The sequence below is a fragment of the Mytilus edulis genome, chromosome 2, assembly GCF_963676685.1.
Source record: "Mytilus edulis chromosome 2, xbMytEdul2.2, whole genome shotgun sequence".
In the NCBI taxonomy this organism is placed as follows: Eukaryota; Metazoa; Mollusca; class Bivalvia; order Mytilida; family Mytilidae; genus Mytilus; species Mytilus edulis.
In genome coordinates this window covers 72,263,737-72,285,966 of record NC_092345.1, presented here as the reverse complement: position 1 = coordinate 72,285,966, position 22,230 = coordinate 72,263,737, and the positions used below count along the sequence as shown (strand labels likewise).

General features: G+C 32.2%; 2 protein-coding genes across 2 annotated transcripts in view; one reads left to right on the top strand and one right to left on the bottom strand.

The window, feature by feature from the left end:
- Nucleotides 1-1,987: 1,987 nt before the first annotated feature.
- On the bottom strand, nt 1,988-20,050 carry LOC139512869 (ubiquitin carboxyl-terminal hydrolase MINDY-3-like). Its single transcript, XM_071300809.1, has 12 exons — nt 19,840-20,050; nt 18,129-18,272; nt 16,988-17,216; nt 15,151-15,265; nt 14,312-14,385; nt 10,216-10,295; nt 7,997-8,067; nt 7,443-7,523; nt 4,501-4,573; nt 3,632-3,704; nt 2,985-3,147; nt 1,988-2,196 (listed from the first exon to the last, which is right to left on the bottom strand). The coding sequence occupies exons 1-12, from the start codon at nt 19,943-19,945 to the stop codon at nt 2,047-2,049; spliced, it is 1,359 nt and encodes a 452-aa protein (XP_071156910.1). The 5' UTR covers nt 19,946-20,050; the 3' UTR covers nt 1,988-2,046.
- A 60-nt stretch (nt 20,051-20,110) lies between these two features.
- The window catches only part of LOC139512868 (tRNA wybutosine-synthesizing protein 4-like), a 34,994-nt gene continuing 32,874 nt past the window's right edge, over nt 20,111-22,230 (top strand). Inside the window, exon 1 of the mRNA XM_071300808.1 lies at nt 20,111-20,231. Within this exon, the coding sequence (XP_071156909.1) occupies nt 20,181-20,231 (51 nt within the window). The 5' untranslated portion in view covers nt 20,111-20,180. The remainder of the gene's footprint in view (nt 20,232-22,230) is intronic.

Below are 22,230 nucleotides of genomic sequence, written 5' to 3'. Positions count from 1 at the left end.
TAATTCTTCCTCGGTTTATCTTTCTCTATTAAAGCATATCATTGGTGGAAAGAAATTCAAAAGCAATTAATCTAAACTCAATAACCCTTTCAGTTATGATTTTTTTTGCCTACAACGATGTGAAAGTACTCAATTTGTCAAAGTCTTAATCGTCATTTATTAAAAAAAAAAATGGGAATAGATTTAATAGAAACATTAAAAAAAAATCTACCATTAAATTGCAATTTTACAATAAGTCTAAACCTAAAAAAAATTTACAATAATGGTATAAAACTAAAAAAAAATTACAATAAGTATAAACCTAAAAAAAAGTTATCAATTTAAAACTTACCAATGAAAGTCGTATTTCCCCCTTTCTTTACCCTACAATAAACTTTCCTAGGATCCGTGGATTGGGGAATATCGTCCACATCTAAAACTGACGTTCATGTAAATTAATGACGTCATGTGTTAAAACAGTTATTGGCCAATCAAATCGGTATATAGAATTTAATCTGCACGCGCTCAGGATGACCCTTTAACCCGAACTCCTACGTTGTTCGGGTTAATAAGGGTCACCTGACCTGTGCAGATTAAATTCTATATACCGACTTGCTTGGTCAATAACTATAACTTATTCATGTTTTTAAAATGTGTATATGTTTATCTTCATGGTGCTTGATATGTCTTATATAATGTGTGGTTATGTTGCATCTATGCTAGTTTCTGCTGAAATTATATTGTACTGTTGTAGTATATGAATAGACTTTAAATAGAGCTTTTAGTTTTAATCAAAGTTGGATCAAACCAACCTGTCACCTCTTCTATATATTTATCATGTTTTAATATTTCAAAATCTATTTTACAATAAAATTGAAAATGGAAAGTGGGAATGTGACAACAACCTGATCAAAGAGCAGAATAAAGCAGAAGGCCACAAAGAAAATCCTGCACCCAGAGGGACTGTTTACAAATTCCACCTTCCACAGCTTAAATTTTGGCATCTTTCAACTTCTGTTTTAATTTATTTGTATTTAGTCAAAATTTAGCAAGTATACATCTTTCTTCATCATTAAAATTATATAAATCCGTGACTATTTCATCTTTTATACATATGCCATAATGTCTCAAATGTCAGACTGGCATATGTCTGTTGTCCTTAACTTATTTCGATAAAAATTATATAAAGAATCAAATAAAAGATGTTTCATGTTGTCAAACATAGAACTATTATAAAGTTTAAATATCTGTCTGATAAGTGATGGAATGAATTGAAAATCAATTGTATACAAAATCATCAAAAAAGTTATAAACTCCGATTAAGAAATTGCCATGCAAAGTTATAGGATTACTATTAATTCAGAAATTATTGCGATGTTTTAATTATTGCAATAAATGCAACAGGGTCATAATCACAAAAATTTAACCCATCAATTTGAAATTTTGTATATGAATTAAACATTATTTTTCTCAATACATGTACCGCAAAAATTAAAATCACATTTTAGAAGAAAGCAATAATAAATGCTAAATTTACAGTAAAAGGGGATTTAAACTTTTCCTCTGTCAGAACACTGTACATACTGCAGTTTAGGAGATATAAGACAATATTTATGATCTTGATAGCCCAATTTTTAGTCTGTGTTGCCATGCTGGTGGATAAATTGTAATATAATTCACAAATCCCTAATTAAAGCCAAGACAAACTAGGATTCATAATGTCATTTTTCTTTAATTTGAAGTTCAGTAATTCTGAAAGTATTGTTTGACAATACATATAGTCCCCTACCAGTTAAAAATTCATTGTACTGGAATAAAATACTAACTTGATCTATAACTTGTCATGGTGTAAACTACAAAACACAAATATCAAATCAATATCTGCAAGCATGTTGAAAAAAAGTGTTGAAAACTGATTATTGGCTTGAATTTTCAGAGGTCCAAGGACCATAACTCTGCAATTTTTTTTTTATCATTCTCATCTAAAATTATTGAAAAACAACAAAACTGTGTTATATTTGTGTATTTATATGACATTAACAAGATTATAAAATATAACAATGAGTATTAATTCAGTGAGGGGATGTAATTATCTGTCCATGACATTTCTATACTCGGCCATTTTGTTTGTAGACAAAGTTTTATAGGAGATGTATCTGTTATAATCTGGACTTCTAATTCTTCTGGTAAAGTGGCTGTTCCAACAAAGTATTTCACCTGCAAAATATGGTAAAATAATTATTATATAGTGTTATGCCTGAAAATAAATGAATTTTTCCTTCTCCAATCTGCCATAAAATATTTTGAACCAATGAAATGTGTTGTAGTTGTCTATTATGGATTTCAAGATAATATCCAGAAAGCCAGTTCTCAAAATCACAAATTATGTTCTCATCCTGAATATGCATTTGAATATTGTCATTGGATGTAATACAGTCTTCAATCTGAGTGTTTTAACTTAATATTGTGTCCTTATTTCAAATGTCTAAACTGTATATTAATTTGTTAGTAAAAGTGTGTAAACTGTTTATTGTGTTGTTAGTTCAAGTGTCTTAACTAAATATTGTTTTCTCAGAATAAGTGTCTTAACTATATATTGTAACATAAATATTGTATGTTCTCTCTTTTCTTTTACATTAATGATTCTTATTTAATGTTTAACCAATCTTTTTACTTCAAAAGTTTTATATGTTCTATAACTTATAGAATTATTGTGTTACCTTAGAGTTTAAGCATGACCTAGGAATACCATTATAATGGTATAATTATTCTGTTACCTTAGAGTTTAAGCATGACCTAGGAATACCATTATAATGGTATAATTATTCTGTTACCTTAGAGTTTAAGCATGACCTAGGAATACCATTATAATGGTATAATTATTCTGTTACCTTAGAGTGTAAGCATGACCTAGGAATACAATTATAATGGTATAATTATTCTGTTACCTTAGAGTTTAAGCATGACCTAGGAATACAATTATAATGGTATAATTATTCTGTTACCTTAGAGTTTAAGCATGACCTAGGAATACCATTATAATGGTATAATTCGAATGTATTTGGAGTGTCCTTGATGACATCCCCTGGATAAAACTCCTCCATAAAACAGTGCATTGTAATTATTCCCAGACTTTCTGAATCTAGCTTGCTGGTCATTATATCTACACTGTAAATATAAATACAATAAAAATATATCATGAAGTTCTGCCCTGATGATCCAAGTATATAACTACAATCTCAAACTGTATAGATGAGCATACAATTAAAATTAAGATAATTATAAAACTTTTAACTATAAATAGTTACTCTAATGAGCCTGAACTGCTCATCTGGAAAACATTATGCTATGTTAGCAAAATTAAAGAGAGAAAACAAAAAGTTTTAAACACCACCAGGTTCAGAGTAAAACTGTGTGCACACACTTCCTTTGAGGACCTTTGTTTTGAAGATTGATTGACTATTGTTTGATAAACATGCAGTGGCATCTGGGATTTTTAAAATAACATTGTAGTTGCAGAAGGGATGAACTGAGAAATCATACTGAAAATGAACAGTTTATTCTTAAACTTAACCTTCATTTTAAAAACTCAGAAAGCCATACTAAAGATGTATGTTCTGTCATATAGGACCTATAAGATTTGAGCACTTACTATTCTTTTTCAGATACAAGGTCTAATGCACTCATCAAATCTCCTAATAAGGATGTAGAAATAAAACCATTACCTGAAATAAACACAATAATGTTCAAGAAAAAAGGAATCAGAACAAAACTAAATTAATCTATGACATCCCCTGTCATACATCATAAAAAAAAAAAAAAGCTAATAAAAATATCAATAGATAAGTGTTTTCATTAAAAAAAAACATGTTACAAAATGTTAATCCAAATTTGAACAAACATATGAATACATTTAATATCTTCCTGCTGCCAAGCCCTAGCACCAGCACCAAAATGTTATTACTTAGAATAATACACCAGTTTAACATTTATCAAAACATTAGAACTTTTACAGTTGTAACTGTAGGCATTTGCAACAAAAAGTTACACTTTGATAATTTTTGGTCTTTTAATACCCACATATATTTTATCTATATATAAATATACATTACGTTTTGCTTACATCATATGTTGCACACAACTTAAAACACAAGTTTCAATTTCAAACAGACTAGTACTATGTCTGGTACTGGGAATAAAACTGTACCTATAAACATGTAGTCAGTAACTGTCTACATTCCCATTTACTATTATTAAACACTTCATGGACAATTTTTTCAGAAATTGCAACTTATGTAGATTTTATGACCAAATAAATATGCCAGAACGTGGAAAAAATCCGTAAAAAAGATTATTCAAACTTCTTAAACTATTTTTTTATCAAATGAAAAACTTAAAATGTTCACATTAGTTCAGACAATATGCATGTTTTGGGAAGACAGTTTGTCCCTTACTGCATGAATATATTAATTCTTAAATGGTGTTGGGACTGATGAATAATACATCAGTTTACTAACTCACCTTCAGGGTCAAATCTTTGAAATATATGTCTGGCACTTGACTTAGAAGATTCATTTATTATTAAATTTTCATCCTACAAAAAAAAACTTTGACATCAGACAGTAACACAACAATACAATACAACTTAAACCAATAAAGTATAAATGCATTGTTTTGTGCTTAATTATCTAACAAAAACACTTTGTTCCCCCTCCATCTTAGAATGAGTTTGTTGGGCTAATAATGACAGTATTTGTTATATGTCTTTGTCCATTAAAGTGTAAATGCACACATGTAGCAGTAAAATTTATTTGGTTTATGTCAATGTGAAGATAATCATGTTCATAAAAAAAATACATAATCTATTTTTTTATTAAGAATGTAAGAGAAACCAGATGCTCCGCAGGGCGCAGCTTTATACGACCGCAGAGGTTGAACCCTGAACGGTTGGGGCAAGTATGGACACAACATTCAAGCTTGATTCAGCTCTAAATTTGGATTGTGATTAAATAGTTGACACAGCATAGGTTTCTGACACAGAATAAATGTGTTCTAATGAACTTAAAATTTTTGTTTTTTCTTAGAGCAATTCACTATGCTGTTGAATATTAATCTTCTCAAAAAAATGTTTGAAGAAATTTTCCTTTTTATTTATGAAATTTCAAATGAGAAAAATTGAACCCAATTTTTTTAATCACATCACCCTTTCCCTTATTCCAAAACTAATCTCAATTAAAATTTCTAATGGAGTTTGCAACAATAACTACTCATTTAAATACATCATAAAATATTAAGATGTAAAAAAACTGCTTGTAATCACTGAATGGTAAAGATTATTTTAATTTATCAGTTGGTAGTAAAAAGTGAATATACATTGTATATTGTATATAACAAAGATTTAAGTTGATTCTGGACAAAGAAAGATAACTCCAATTAAAAAAAATCTTGCTATAGCACAATATTTTGCAATTAGATATTTCTTGCTTACTATTCTGGACAAAGAAAGATAACTCTAATTAAAAAAAAATTTGCTATTTCACAATATTGTGCAATTAGATATTTCTTGCCATTGCGCAATACTGTGCAATTGAAAAGACTTGCTATTGCACAATACTTAATATAATAATTTTAGATCCTGATTTGGACCAACTTGAAAACTGGGCCCATAATAAAAAAAAGTACATTTTTGGATTCAGCATATCAAAGCCCCAAGATTTCAATTTTTGTTAAAATCAGACTAAGTTTAATTTTGGACCCTTTGGACTTTAGTGTAGACCAATTTGAAAACAGGACCAATAAAAATGAAGAATCTACATACACAGTTAGATTTGGTATATCAAAGAACCCCATTTATTCAATTTTTGATGAAATCAAACAAAGTTTAATTTTGGACCCTATTTGGACCAACTTGAAAACTGGGCCAATAATCAAGAATCTAAGTACATTTTTAGATTCAGCATATCAAAAAACCTAACTGATTCATTTTTTGTCAAAATCAAACTAAGTTTAATTTTGGACCCTTTGGACCTTAATGTAGACCAATTTGAAAACGGGACCAAAAGTTAAGAATCTACATACACAGTCATGACAGTTAGATTCGGCATATCAAAGAACCCCAATTATTCAATTTTGATGAAATCAAACAAAGTTTAATTTTGGACCCTTTGGGCTCCTTATTCTGTTGGGACCAAAACTCCCAAAATCAATACCAACCTTCCTTTTATGGTCATAAACCTTGTGTTTAAATTTCATAGATTTCTATTTACTTATACTAACGTTATGGTGCGAAAACCAAGAAAAATGCTTATTTGGGTCCCTTTTTGGCCCCTAATTCCTAAACTGTTGGGACCTAAACTCCCAAAATCAATACCAACCTTCCTTTTGTAGTCATTAACATTGTGTTTAAATTTCATTGATTTCTATTTACTTAAACTAAAGTTATTGTGCGAAAACCAAGAATAATGCTTATTTGGGCCCTTTTTTGGCCCCTAATTCCTAAACTGTTGAAACCAAAACTCTTAAAAATCAATCCCAACCCTTCTTTTGTGGTCATAAACCTTGTGTCAAAATTTCATAGATTTCTATTAACTTAAACTAAAGTTATAGTGCGAAAACCAAGAAAATGCTTATTTGGGCCCTTTTTGGCCCCTAATTCCTAAAATGTTGGGATCAAAACTCCCAAAATCAATACCAACCTTCCTTTTGTGGTCATAAACCTTGTGTTAAAATTTCATAGATTTCCTTTTACTTTTACTAAAGTTAGAGTGCGAAAACTAAAAGTATTCGGACGCCGGACGACGTCGACGACGACGACGACGCCGACGCCAACGTGATAGCAATATACGACGAAAAATTTTTCAAATTTTGCGGTCGTATAAAAACTATACCGACTCCAGACCTCTCTGATTGTAATTAGTTGTCAATTTCTAGTTGGTAGATTTGCAAGTAATGGTTACTAGTAATCAGGTCATACGCCATTACACTTAAGCCAACACACATTCAATTGAGTAGAGGATTAAAAGATAGACTCTAGCGTTTTACCAAATTTTAGGTAACCCTTTACAAATACAGTGAAATTTGTCTAACAGGTTAAAGAACAAATAATACAGCAAATTTCTAGAGATAAGTTTTATAGTTCAAGAATATAAAATATTACTGTATCCTTGTTTACAGTTCAAGTGTACTTTTTTTTAAATGTATAGTCTCATTATATTTGCAAGTGACATACTAATGCTCAACACAGATTTCTTCAATAGTAATGTATAGTACGCATATTTTTTTTTGTAAACATACAGTTAGTTTCACTCCTTACCAGCCAAATGATCTTCATACAATCCTTCAGAAACAATGTTTAATCTTTATACTTACTTTAGAAAACAATACAGTAAGATGTGTTTCACTCCCTACCAGCCAAATGATCTTCATACAATCCTTCAGAAACAATGTTTAATCTTTATACTTACTTTAGAAAACAATACAGTAAGATGTGTTTCACTCCCTAATGTCCAAATAGGAAATCTTGGATTCTTTAAGTACCAACCAACCTACAAAAGTTGTATATTATTTAGAATATGATGCTAATAGGTTCACATTTTCAGCAATTGAATCCAACATTTTAAAGAACTGACAGTAATCGCTCTGTTGTTCAATTACTGAACTGTTCCATGAACAGTAACTGCAAGAACAAACACTGTGCCAATTTTAAGTTTTCTGTGAATACTGGTCTATCATATTTGACTCAATCATTTGCCTTTAATCATATAAATAATATGATGTGTTGTTATCAAAATTATGAAAACTTAAAACTCTATAAGATATTTTTATTCAAAATCTGCTAAAAAAATAAAATTATATATTCTCTTTTCGAAAAAGTTAACTTTACATGCATATAGATTTCATAATATATGATTTACATTCTACTATAAGATTCCATTGATTGGTGATAGTATGTTCATGACTGTTGCCTTAATAAATATCATAGTATGATATTATTGTTATTTTTACAATATAAACAAACCTCACAATAACGCATATATTCCATTAATGTTAAAAATCCTATAGTAGACTGCCTTGGAATGCCACGTAATTCTGAAATAAAAGATCTAAACTAAGACATAGTGTGTAGATATCAAAAATCAAAGTGATGGAAATCACTCATGGAAAGATTAGAAGAGTAGTTTGAATTATTTCATATTAAGGTATGGTGGGGAAAAATGAACATTTATAAAGCACTTTTACTGAAAATTGCATTTACAGCAGGTCTTTAGAAGGAAACTTGCTTTTCCAGTATGAGGATAAAACAAGCTCAAATTAAATAATATGGGTCTCTTAATTTGCACAATTTTATTTAAACTGCAGTGTATATCTTATCGAAATTATGTTGCCGGTTCTGAACATGTTTCAAAAAAACAAAAAAATGCAAAAATTCTTCTAGTAAATGTTACCAACTATCCTTGTAAGACATAATTATCTGGACCAACATCTTAAAACTTTCAAGTGTCAACAAAAAAAATTGAAAAATGTTGTTTTGGGGCATTTTGTAAGTTGAAACAGAGGTTATATGGCATTGAAGATTAAAAGTTTTAGAGTGCCTTTTGATCAATTTTTAAAGTATTTTTCTACACACAGGGCATTAACGTTAACCAATTGAAAAACTTATCTTATTGAAATGTGGATTCTTTCTAGATTGTAAAAATATATATTCACTTCTAATAAAAATTCAAATGACTAAAATAGACATACTGATTGATGGGAAATAAACTAATAAACAATGGTTTGTTATAATTAAAAGTTTTAAAATTTTAAAACAGTTTCAAGCCAATTCCTGATAAAAAAGTGTACTTATTTAATTGTTGATTAATTACAGATGATTATTAGAAATTTATCAAGTAAACTATAGGCCTTATTTAAATACCTTTTATCAGAGACATGTGTATATATGTCTCTGCTTTTATTTATTCATAGTTATATTCATATTTCATTTTTTTTAAGATCTTGTTAATCCATTAATAATTTACCTTTCAGATATAATTTACAGAATCACTATATGTAATGTAGATCAAAAGTAATTGGAAATAAATTAAAACTATCATCCTTATAAATATCAAACATCTAATATACACATTTGTGGATTCAATTATGAGGTCAAATACTTGTGTATTAAGAATTATATGTATATTTAGTGGTCTGTATAATTATGTAAGACTGAGGTTGATAGGTAATGTGGTCAATTTGATTGGCAGTTTAGGAGGTGGGGCATTGTAATTAAAGGTCCACCTTGTCTCTGATTGTTTAGTGATAATGACAGTTGTCAATCATACTTCTAGTTGAATCAATACCCAGTTACCTTATCAATATGTTTTTTAAAAAAAGCCTGCACATCAACACACATTCTTGAATGAACTGCTCCAATAATATACCCAGTTTTTTTCAGTTTATATGTGTTTTATGTGCACATACATGAGAACCATAGGGAACTATATTTCAGTGTGAATACATTTAGTAACAGTAGCTAACCTGTCCTGTTGTTATGGAGGCCAGTGCCTAAGTAAAGATTTAGAACAAGTTCTAATCTTTCCAAAAAAAGATGTGGTATGATTGCCAATGAGACATCTGTCCACAAGAGACCAAAATGACACAAAAATTAACAGCTATAGGTCACCGTACGGCCTTCAACAATGAGAATCTTTCTATTGTTAAAAACAGTATATTGGCCTCTAGATGTATTATGGCTTCACAGTGTTGTTAGGTGATAGTCTCAAGGTTGTATACCCAAAATCTATTTTTATATATCTACTTAATTAAGCAGTCTATTACGCTGCTACATGTAATTATTGGTATCCTATTCCTTAATTTTTGGGTCTTTTATTTAATTTGTATCACAAAATTAAGTGCTTTTTCTCATCTGGCTTTATTGTACATTTATCCATGTTTACAATCTAATTTCATTTATTCTACTGTAAGAGATTAAAAAGAGGATAAATTTAAACCGTGCCACAAGTTCATGTTTATTTCCCATGTAAGGAACCTATTGATAGCAGATCTTTTAAACTTTCTGATTAATTTATTGAAACATTTTCATTGATTTAGAGCTTGATATTTTCTCTAAATTGCTCATGTTGAATATGCTTGCAATGATGTCACTAAATGCTAAACAAGAATCAATCAATCAATTAATCAGTCAATCAATCAATTCACACTACTCCCCCTTCTTGACACATATAAAATGTTACTTACTTAAACCTGAGATATCTTTATCATTATCCCATACATTGGTTACAGCTTTACCACTCAGCAATAAGTTTATCAGACTTTGGCTGTAAAATAAAAAGAATTCCTTGTATTGAGAATCACTATTTTTAATTGCAATGGTTTTTTTTTCTCTTATCACAGATTATCAACTGAACTATCAACTATGACATATCATCAAATTACTGAAAACCCGCCATGACCATGTATATTGTTTATAAACTTTTGTCTTAGTGTGACCTTACCCGCCATGACCATGTATATAGTTTATAAACTTTTGTCTAAGTGTGATCTTACCCGCCATGACCATGTATATTGTTTATAAACTTTTTTCTACGTGTGACCTTACCCCCAATAACCATGTATATTGTCTTTGAACTGTTGTTTATGTGTGACCTTACCCGCCATGACCATGTATATTGTCTATGAACTTTTGTTTATGTATGACCTTACCCTCAATGACCATGTATATTGTCTATAAACTTTTGTCAATGTGTGACCTTATCCGCAATGACCATGTATATTGTCTTTGAACTGTTGTTTATGTGTGACCTTACCCGCCATGACCAAATATATTGTCCATGAACTTTTGTTTATGTGTGACCTTACCCGCAATGACCATATATATTGTCTTTGAACCGTTGTTTATGTCTGACCTTACCCGCCATGACCATGTATATTGTCTATGAACTTTTGTTTATGTGTGACCTTACCCGCAATAACCATGTATATTGTCTTTGAACTGTTGTTTATGTGTGACCTTACCCGCCATGACCATGTATATTGTCTATGAACTTTTGTTTATGTGTGACCTTACCTGTCATGTTCATGTATATTGTCTATGAACTGCTGTTTATGTGTGACGTCATGACCATGTATATTGTCTATAAACTTTTGTTTATGTGTGACCTTACCCGCCATGACCATGTATATTGTCTATGAACTTTTGTTTATGTGTGACCTTACCCGCCATGACGGCAGACCATGTATATTGTCAATAAACTTTTGTGTAGTTGTGACCTTACCCACAATAACCATGTATATTGTCTTTGAACTGTTGGTTATGTGTGACCTTACCCGCCATGACCATGTATATTGTCTATGAACTTTTGTTTATGTGTGACCTTACCCACCATGACCATGTATATTGTCTATGAACTGTTGTTTATGTGTGACCTTACCTGTCATGTTCATGTATATTGTCTATGAACTGCTGTTTATGTGTGACGTCATGACCATGTATATTGTCTATAAACTTTTGTTTATGTGTGACCTTACCCGCCATGACCATGTATATTGTCTTTGAACCGTTGTTTATGTGTGACCTTACCCGCCATGACCATTTATATTTTCTATGAACTTTTGTTTGTGTGACCTTACCCGCCATGACCATGTATATTGTCTATGAACTTTTGTTTATGTGTGACCGTACCCGCCATGACCATGTATATTGTCTATGAACTTTTGTTTATGTGTGACCTTACCCGCCATGACCATGTATATTGTCTATGAACTTTTGTTTATGTGTGACCAACCCCGCCATGACCATGTATATTGTCTATGAACTTTTGTTTATGTGTGACCTTACCCGCCATGACCATGTATATTGTCTATGAATTTTTGTTAATGTGTGACCGTACCCGCCATGACCATGTATATTGTCTATGAACTTTTGTTTATGTGTGACCTTACCCGCCATGACCATGTATATTGTCTATGAACTTTTGTTTATGTGTGACCGTACCCGCCATGACCATGTATATTGTCTATGAACTTTTGTTTATGTGTGACCTTACCCGCCATGACCATGTATATTGTCTATAAACTTTTGTTTATGTGTCACCTTACCCGCCATAACCATGTATATTGTCTATAACTGTTGTCTATGTGTGACGTGACCTTACCCGCCATGACCATGTATATTGTCTATGAACTTTTGTTTATGTGTGACCGTACCCGCCATGACCATGTATATTGTCTATGAACTTTTGTTTATGTGTGACCTTACCTGTCATGTTCATGTATATTGTCTATGAACTGCTGTTTATGTGTGACGTCATGACCATGTATATTGTCTATAAACTTTTGTTTATGTGTGACCTTACCCGCCATGACCATGTATATTGTCTTTGAACCGTTGTTTATGTGTGACCTTACCCGCCATGACCATTTATATTTTCTATGAACTTTTGTTTGTGTGACCTTACCCGCCATGACCATGTATATTGTCTATGAACTTTTGTTTATGTGTGACCGTACCCGCCATGACCATGTATATTGTCTATGAACTTTTGTTTATGTGTGACCTTACCCGCCATGACCATGTATATTGTCTATGAATTTTTGTTAATGTGTGACCGTACCCGCCATGACCATGTATATTGTCTATGAACTTTTGTTTATGTGTGACCTTACCCGCCATGACCATGTATATTGTCTATGAACTTTTGTTTATGTGTGACCGTACCCGCCATGACCATGTATATTGTCTATGAACTTTTGTTTATGTGTGACCTTACCCGCCATGACCATGTATATTGTCTATAAACTTTTGTTTATGTGTCACCTTACCCGCCATAACCATGTATATTGTCTATAACTGTTGTCTATGTGTGACGTGACCTTACCCGCCATGACCATGTATATTGTCTATGAACTTTTGTTTATGTGTGACCGTACCCGCCATGACCATGTATATTGTCTATGAACTTTTGTTTATGTGTGACCTTACCTGTCATGTTCATGTATATTGTCTATGAACTGCTGTTTATGTGTGACGTCATGACCATGTATATTGTCTATAAACTTTTGTTTATGTGTGACCTTACCCGCCATGACCATGTATATTGTCTTTGAACCGTTGTTTATGTGTGACCTTACCCGCCATGACCATTTATATTTTCTATGAACTTTTGTTTGTGTGACCTTACCCGCCATGACCATGTATATTGTCTATGAACTGTTGTTTATGTGTGACCTTACCCGCCATGACCATGTATATTGTCTATGAACTTTTGTTTATGTGTGACCGTACCCGCCATGACCATGTATATTGTCTATGAACTTTTGTTTATGTGTGACCGTACCCGCCATGACCATGTATATTGTCTATGAACTGTTGTTTATGTGTGACCTTACCCGCCATGACCATGTATATTGTCTATGAACTTTTGTTTATGTGTGACCGTACCCGCCATGACCATGTATATTGTCTATGAACTTTTGTTTATGTGTGACCTTACCCGCCATGACCATGTATATTGTCTATGAACTTTTGTTTATGTGTGACCGTACCCGCCATGACCATGTATATTGTCTATGAACTGTTGTTTATGTGTGACCTTACCCGCCATGACCATGTATATTGTCTATGAACTTTTGTTTATGTGTGACCGTACCCGCCATGACCATGTATATTGTCTATGAACTGTTGTTTATGTGTGACCTTACCCGCCATGACCATGTATATTGCTATGAACTTTTGTTTATGTGTGACCGTACCCGCCATGACCATGTATATTGTCTATGAACTTTTGTTTATGTGTGACCTTACCCGCCATGACCATGTATATTGTCTATGAATTTTTGTTAATGTGTGACCGTACCCGCCATGACCATGTATATTGTCTATGAACTTTTGTTTATGTGTGACCTTACCCGCCATGACCATGTATATTGTCTATGAACTTTTGTTTATGTGTGACCGTACCCGCCATGACCATGTATATTGTCTATGAACTTTTGTTTATGTGTGACCTTACCCGCCATGACCATGTATATTGTCTATAAACTTTTGTTTATGTGTCACCTTACCCGCCATAACCATGTATATTGTCTATAACTGTTGTCTATGTGTGACGTGACCTTACCCGCCATGACCATGTATATTGTCTATAACTGTTGTCTATGTGTGACGTGACCTTACCCGCCATGACCATGTATATTGTCTATAAATTTTTGTTAATGTGTGACCGTACCGCCATGACCATGTATATCGTCTATGAACTTTTGTTTATGTGTGACCTTACCCGCCATGACCATGTATATTGTCTATAACTGTTGTCTATGTGTGACGTGACCTTACCCGCCATGACCATGTATATTGTCTATAAACTGTTCCCCTGGATCTTCTACTTCATTCTTTATTTGTTCTATGCCCTGAAAAAAATGTACTTGTGCTTTAATTTCAATCAACAGTTTATATAAAAGTCACAACACTATATGGATGTTTCTCTGAATAAACTTTTCATCATAATGATTCAACTAGCAATGTCACCAGCAAACACCAAATATTTTTAATGTCAATCTGGACATATAACATCCATATTCGAAATTTGATGAGAAAAATGTTTTGTAGAGATACCACCTCAATCATTTCAAATACCAAAGTTATATACAATCAAACACTATTTTTACAAAAGATAAATTCCTTGTTATTTGAGATAACGCCTTGCTATATTAAGTATTTAATCAGCCATTTTTTAGAAAGCATTCCTTGAAAGCAAAGTGAGTAATCTGAATGAATTATTGTTTAGGGATGTGTATGTAAGGACGAATCTTGGTTTGTACAGGGGCAGTTTTTATAAAGATTTCACCAAAATTGTCCATCTTACAACCAATATACCACATTTAAAGTACATGTATGATGTGTGTTTAGTACTGACGAAGAACAGGTTTTTATAAAAAAAAATAAAAAAAGATGTGGTATGATAGCCAATAAGACAACTCTCCATAAAAGACCAAATGACACCAAAATTAACAACTATAGGTCACTGAACCACCTTCAACAATGAGCAACGCCCATACTGCCTAGTCAGCTGTAACAGGACACTGAACAACTTAAGTTTTAGCGGAAAAAGAAAATTGCTTAAAAATCTGAATAACACAATGTAATTATATCAGAATACTTGTAAGAGAACACACCTTAGTTAATATTATGGAATATAAATACAGCACAACCCCAAAGGTCTCCTGAAACATTGATAGCTTGGACTTCACATAGGTTCTCAAATCATCTTCATTCTCACATTTGGTGCATCTGTAAAATAAAGCTTAATGCATTATGTTAAATGTTTTCTACCAATTCCTAAATAAAATGTAAAAATATCTTTCCTGGCTTTATGTTTATAACTTCAGAGAGAAAATAGTACAACACTATCAAAAGATATAGATATATATATATGTAACACTCCCAAACGTGTCCTTCCCCCCAAACGTGTCCGATTCTCCCAAACGTGTCTTTTCTCCCTAAACGTGTCCGAAATGTACAATATTCCCCAAACGTGTCCGAAATGTACAATATTCCCCAAACGTGTCCGATTTCATAACCCCCAAACGTGTCCGATAATTGTTATTCGCCAAAACGTGTCCAATATTTAACGCCAAAACGTTACACGTCTTTTAGCGCTTTTACATGTATCTCTTAAATAAAATCGCTGATAACGTTTACGGCAATTCTATGATGGGAGACACACGTGATGAAGATGTCATTTATCAGATTAAGTTAGTTCGATGTAGGTTTTTAATGATTATAATAATTGCAAAATTAATCTGTTATTATTAAGTAACTTTAACTGCAGTTGTTTATTGTCCAGTTGCAAGTATTTCATATTCGATTAGAGCGAACATACACATAGTTCTGGAGTTAAATTTATCGTTAACTTTGTTTTAAATTATTTTGTACTTATAAACTCTGATGATGCCTTTAATATTTATCCGAATATTGCATGGCGGGGTTTTAACAGTATTTTTTTTTACTTTTGTCAAAAGTTTGTGTGTATTTCAAAAGCCCATCAAATCATAAACTTGTTATCCGGGTTTTTAATAAATTTTAGGTTTCCACCATCACTAAAGACACACGATAAGAAACATAACGTCCAGTGCCAAATATTTCATGCATAAGTTTTATAGATTATTTTTTTTATGAATATTACTGTTATGTGATCAACGCCGGTTTTAAATGCAAATTTTTTTTGTAGTGTATAAATAAACTTTAGAATGTTGATTACGTATTGTCCAGTTGCAAGTACTTTATGCATATTTAGAGCGCACAATAGTTTTGCAAGTTTTAATGTTTTTAAAGTTGTACTGTACACATTAACTTTAAACTAAACTTTAAACTGATGATCGCGTATTGTAAAGTTGCTAGTATGTCATGCATATTTAGAGAGAACATACAAGTTTTAATGTTTTTGCAGTTCTATTTAGAGAGAACATAGGCTACCTGTTTTTTTTTTTTTTTTTTTTTTTTTTTTACATTTAAACATACATGTTTTCATGTTTTTACTGTTCTTTTGTTAAGATAAACTCTAGACTGCTGGTTGCATATTGTCCAGTTGCAAGTATTTCATGCAAATTAGAGAAAACGTACAAGTTTTAATGTTTTTTTTCAGTTCTACTGAATAAATTAACTTTAGGCTGTTGATTGCGAATTATCCAGTTGTCAGTATTTCATGCATAATTAGAGAGAACATTAAAGTTTTAACGCGCAGAGAAAGGGACACTTTGACCCGTTAACTGTACTGTTTAACTCAACATGTTTGCTTACAATTTACAAACGAAATAGCCGAAATGACGCCCCCACTTTAAGCCAGTTTAATTCTTCCGTTTTGAAAAAGTACTTACTTGCTTATGTATATTTTTAATGAAATGGTAAAATTAGTATACGTTAATGAAATAGCAATAACCAAATAACTCTTGATTTTTTGATTCTGTATAATTACATGTACATATTATTTATTCAAATTTTCATTTAATTTACCTAATTCTAGTATGAAATAAGTCTGCATCTAATTTAGGACGTTTGGCACAACTTTCACCATTTTTCGTCTCACTGTTTTCCTTTGATGTACTACAACTTTCATCTTTATTTGTATCGTCATCATTTTTATCATCCTCTAAGTAGATTACGGAAAAGACACCAGATTTAGATGAAACTTCCAACATGATTTCTACTAGGGCTGATCCTAACAGTTCATTAGCCTTTTCTTCTGTAAAAGGATGGACATTTAATTTGTAGTTTGACATTTGCCCTGAATTTAAGTCAAGTTTTTAAGGATGAAGAACCTCTATCTTATCTGCAGTGTCATTTATTTTTACAGTATTTATGTCATACAAACTATTTTTAATTGATAAGGTCATTTTTTTTTTACAATACATTGTTGTTGTGCAATTCATACAAACATTGATCTTATATAGGCTGAAAAAAAGTTCATTTGATTCAGCCATTCCCTTTCATTTTATCATGTTTTTTTTTAAATTATATGAAAACAACATATGACGTATAAAAGAACCATTGCTGTATGAAAGAACCATTGCTGTATGAAAGAACCATTGCTGTATGAAAGCAACCTTAATTTTTAGAATTATTAACTCAGCCTACCTACATGACCTACAAAACCAAATATGACAACCACTTGCACTGAACTACAGACTCTTTACTGACTTGGGACAGGCACATAAAGAATGTGGCTGGATTAAACATGTTTGTTACAACTTTTGGTTTCATAGATTAGTATTTTCAGATTATAAAAAGCTCATCATAGTAGTCAAAGGATTTTTTTGCTTGCTGACTCTGGCTTTAACTGCGAATTAAGTTTATACAATGTATCTAAATCTATTTCTTAAAATTCCAAATAAAAACATTGCTTTTGAATGGTTTTACACTAGTAATTTTTGGGGCCATTATAGCTTGCTGTTCAGTGTGAGCCAAGGCTCTGTGTTGAAGACAGTACTTTGACCTATAATGGTTAAGTTTTATAAATTGTGACTTGGATGGAGAGTTGTCTTATTGGCACTAATACCACATCCTTTTATATCTACTTATTCATTGTTATTTGTCTATATGAAACTTGTGTAAAATGTATTTTCTTAATTCTTACAAAGGTATTTATTTTGCTTACCAGTTAATGTAGATAAATTATCGACAGGATTCTCAGTAAATAGAGCTTGTCTTATTATGTAACCTTGAACAGGGGCAATAACTGCACAAGGACCTCCATCAAATTGTACCAATGCTGTGGGTTCATCTTCACTAAATACAAATCCTGAAAATAAACTAGAGTAAATGAAAAGAAATCTAAATTTGCATATATAATGTACATGTATATATCATTGTATATAATCTGTGCTTTTCCATTTACGTCACATATATGCTCCACCGTAGAGTTTTATATTTAATTTCTGCATAAATCAAATTGCTATTCATCTGTAGTGGCATACATTTGTATATTTATCAGAATTAGTTATTCAAATGCTGTTTACCTGGCATTTGCAGTGGCGGATCCAGGGGGGGGGTTCCGGGGGTGCGCACCCCCCTTTATTTTTGCCAATCAATGCATTTGTATCGGGACATATGTTTTGCACCCCCCCCCCCTTTGCCCTGGGTGCCCTGGGTTAGCACCCCCCCTTTCGAAAATTCCTGCATCCGCCCCTGATTTGAATGTTGTAATTCTTCATGCTAACTCTGATTGTGTAAAAAATACATGAAAACAGCTCGAAATATCTACCGTCAGCACTCAGTCATATCTTTGACTATAACATGTGTTTTTGCCCTTTGATATATATACAATTTAAAAGATCTGTTCCTACTGTCTTTTTTTGTATGGATGTACAAGTACCCGGCCACGTCCACTTGTATTTTTGTCCATCTGATGAGTTAAGCCTTTTTTAACTGATTTTTATAGTTCGTTCTTATGTTGTACTGTTATACCACTGTCCCAGGTTAGGGGAGGGTTGGGATCCCGCTAACATGTTTAACCTTGCCACATTATTTAAGTATGTGCCTGTCCCAAGTCAGGAGCCTGTAATTCAGCGGTTGTCGTTTGTTTATGTGTTACATATTTGTTTTTCGTTCATTTTTTTTATATAAATAAGGTAGTTAGTTTTCACGTTTGAATTGTTTTACATTGTCATGGGGCCTTTTATACATTGTAGCTGACTATGCGGTATGGGCTTTGCTCAATGTTGAAGGCCGTACGGTGACCTATAGTTGTTAATGTCTGTGTCATTTTGGTCTCTTGTGGACAGTTGTCTCATTGGCATTCATACCACATCTTCTTTTTTAAATTTAAAAGATAGAATTTTTCAGTAATATTACGACAAAATATGTTAAATGTCGATATATCATGTACATAGATGTTTTTAAAAAATATAAGCCTGTTTCTATATGGATAAGTCATTTCGGTTTTTCTAACAGAACCTGTTTCAGTGTCCAGGTCCAGCTAAATATTTTTGAGGATACAGTGAAATCATATGTACATGCAGGGTTTTGACGAAGAACTTTTGAAGGCAAGTCCAGGGACTCATGCTTGATTTATGGCCATACATGTAGGGCATCATAGGGAGTCTTACTCTAAATAATTAGGATTCAAATAATTATAAAGTCTTGCAAGACGTCATAATTATTTGGACTAGGAGAGAAAAGTGACAAAAAGAAATTGTACTTCCATACAATGTATTGTGTTAGTTTTCAGTATAATGATATCCCATAGATATATAATGATGAGACAAGAAATTTAATTAATAAAAAAAGCAAAGCGTCAGTATTTGAATTACATTTGAACGTCTAAATCTAGTTTCACTTTTGTTTTGACACACTCTGAACATAAATACCCTGTGTCCATCTTTTAAACACTTCGTCTTTGATATCTGTTCCCCATATAATGGTTTTTAAGGTCATCAAAGTGTCTTCGTCGAGTTTTCCTGATGTGGTAGCCATGGTAATTATTATTTTTTGAGACTTTCATGAAAATAAATCTGTCAAAATTATGCTGAAAATTTGGCATCCATATTGTTGACATCAACGTCACTTTGATGCTTTACTTCAGAGCTTTTGTAAAATGACATATTTTAAGCGCTTTTGAGATGTCTATTTTCGGTGTTCTCTTTATTTTTCTTCCTCAAAGGGAAAGTAACGAATGGTCTGAATAGTCTGATTTGTGGATTAGGCCACGATGGAACAACAGAAGAAATTCAAAAGTGGTAAAAGTAGAAGGGAAACAGCGGTAAATAAATATGTTCCGTTTTAAACAACAAATTTCCTTCTTTTCACAAGTGTTCTGTTCCTTTAGCCTATAATTTGACAAACATCGTCAGAATTTCTGAAAAAAAATCTTCATGTCCATTCGAGAGACCCATGGTTTATAAAAGTCGATTCGGCACCAATAAAAAAAAATATTTAAAAGAGAAAAAAAAATTATATAATATTTATTTTAAATATTTATAATTTTTTATATGAGGCAGGCGTTACCTGTGAACAGGTGAAAGGAAACGAAGTCTGTATCAATTATTTTTTTTAACCCTTAGACTGCTGCATTCATTTCTATTGTACTTTTGTGTATTGCTGAATAAAATTTTAATCACTGATGAAATAAACATGTTCACTTACAATTGCTGTATCTTTGTAAATATTGAATATTCATCAATAAAAGTTATATAAAAAAGTATTGTTAGATTCTGTATTTTTTATTTATTTTATTTTTGTGTGAGTCTCTGGTCATTTTTTACCTGTACAGGTGCAAATAGAGGTAAACAAAGGTAAACTTATTTTTTTCATGTTTTATTATCGAATCCATCAATGTAAAAGTATCCATGACTTCAGAATTGAACCAATATAGTTAAAAATCTCTTTTAAGAACTAGTTCCATTGTGATTATCAGATAAAAAAAAGTTTCTTCTCGGACCAACAGCCTTTTTTATGCAAATATTTTCCGGTATTTTTCGCGGACTTTTACTTCCATGTACAAATATATTTATACGACAAGTTCATTGTTATAGCTTTCATCAATAAATAATCTTGACAAACGTAATGTTCTGATCTATCGATGTCAGTCAATATTGATTCACACTTGAAAGGCGAAATGATAAACATCGCAAATCCTGTTTCATGTCATCCATTTTGAACAAGGTCTGGGAATCCCCGTGGTTCTCGCTTTAAAAGTCTTCTGTTCGCAGTTTTGATAGAATGTTTCTATTTCCATCTATTATATCTTCTGTTCTCGTCCAAATCCTTTTCAATCGGCCGCCGCTGTTAAATCGTTATCATTGAAATACTTCTGAACGTGTTGGCCATTTCTCCAAATAATATCCGCCATTTTGTCACTTTTTTCATCAAAAATTTTCACTTTCGGTTTTATCGTTATACCTGATTTAAAGTCAAGAGACACTCGAAAGAACGCAGATTTTTAACCAATCAGAATCCATACAAGTCGAAACTGCCGCAATCTCATGAATATTGGCTCCGACCATTCCATGGTAACTGTGTAAACAAACGAGGTACGGAAACGACTATAGTCGCGCGTAGCAGTAGCGGACTGCTTTATCGGAACGACAATAGTCGCGCGTAGCAGTCTAAGGGTTAATATACCACTTTCGAGTTCATCCGTCACCGGGAAAAACTCGTTAAATATGCACGCCTTTTACTTTATGACGTCATTAACAAGATAGACATGATAGAGGGGATCACCTGTATCCCTGCACTATTAACGTTCATCAAGCGTTCAAGTAATCATCATTGTGCAGCATAATCTAGAAATAAAGTTTGTTTTATAAGTACTTAATCAATTACAATCCCCTAATGACAGCATTGCTGATTGTCAATTATGAGAATTTTATTAGCCGAATGATTCGTGTAATATAACATTACAATTACAGTTTTCCAACCACTCGCTCAATATTGTGACAATGCCCCTAAACGCACAGTCTGCACGGTTAGCCACTAGTCCGATGTCCCAGACTAGTAAAATTTCATTCAGACTAGTGAGATTTTGCCAAACTATGTTTGGACAAATAAGAAAAATGTCTGAACATTGGTCTTCGGACTAGTTGTTGAAAAAGTTTTTGTTGCAGACTGAACGCACGAATGATGTTCACTAAAACCAGAGTTTTTGACGGAAATGCATCAAACTCGACAGACTGGACTATCAGTAGAGCATGTAGAGCTTCTCGTAGGCAGGCATCTGAAATTCTATCAATATTATTCTGTAAATAATAAATTCTACTTTA

Coding starts and splice junctions, on each gene's coding strand:
- LOC139512869 (XM_071300809.1), bottom strand. CDS start 19,945: ATGGCTACCACATCAGGAAAACTCGACGAAGACACTTTGATGACCTTA. Junction 14,386..15,150: donor ATTCCATAATATTAACTAAG/GTGTGTTCTCTT, acceptor CATTTTTTTCAG/GGCATAGAACAAATAAAGAA. Junction 3,148..3,631: donor CTTGTATCTGAAAAAGAATA/GTAAGTGCTCAA, acceptor TTATATTTACAG/TGTAGATATAATGACCAGCA.